Source organism: Penaeus monodon, chromosome 22 (genome assembly GCF_015228065.2).
Source record: "Penaeus monodon isolate SGIC_2016 chromosome 22, NSTDA_Pmon_1, whole genome shotgun sequence".
NCBI lineage: Eukaryota > Metazoa > Arthropoda > Malacostraca > Decapoda > Penaeidae > Penaeus > Penaeus monodon.
The window spans coordinates 2,093,148-2,093,803 of NC_051407.1; the positions used below are offsets into that span (position 1 = coordinate 2,093,148).

A 656-nucleotide genomic window follows, 5' to 3' on the forward strand; every position below is an offset into this window, starting at 1 on the left:
CAGGCACATGTATGGGTTGGGGTGGTGGGTGGTTAGAGATATATTTACAATCCATAATTTCATTAATTTTGAGGTATATTTATGGATGTACTAAAGATATTCTTATAGTTTAAGACTTATTAATACAATACCTAAACTGTAAAGTATTTGTCTTTTCTTTGCAGGCCTTCTACACTAGCAACAATGGACCAGGTGTAAAGAGTGGTGCAGCTGCCAGTTGTAGTATTGCAGGACCCACGCCATCCTTACCTGGGAGTATAACTGGTTACAGCAACCCGGTAGGCATGCACACCTCATCTGGGAATATGCCGCATCCTGCCTACACTTCTGCAGCAACTGTAGCTTATACTGTAGCCAATAATATGAACATGCCTGTTTATACATCTTCTGGGAACATGGGTGTTCCCCCACCCACTAATGGAGGGCTGATGCCTATGGTACCTCCAGGAAGTTCATATCCAACCACCTACTTGTACCCACTACTAGGGGGGCCTGCAGGCTCACATACCTATGTTCCTCCGGGGTCTTATGCTGCCCAGCATCCCCATAGACCTGTTTATATATCACATATGCAGCCAATGGGTCATGTAGCCCACATGAAGCCCACACATCAACCAGGAGGACATGTAGGCACTGGGGGTGGCAGTAGAGGTGGA

At 46.0% G+C, this 656-nt stretch overlaps 1 protein-coding gene across 1 annotated transcript in view; it reads left to right on the forward strand.

Annotated features, from left to right (window-relative positions):
• The window catches only part of LOC119586818 (mucin-5AC-like), a gene marked incomplete in the record, with an annotated part of 19,136 nt that overhangs the window by 14,545 nt on the left and 3,935 nt on the right, over positions 1 to 656 (forward strand). The window contains 1 exon segment of the mRNA XM_037935544.1: positions 165 to 656. Coding sequence (XP_037791472.1) covers positions 165 to 656 — 492 coding nt within the window.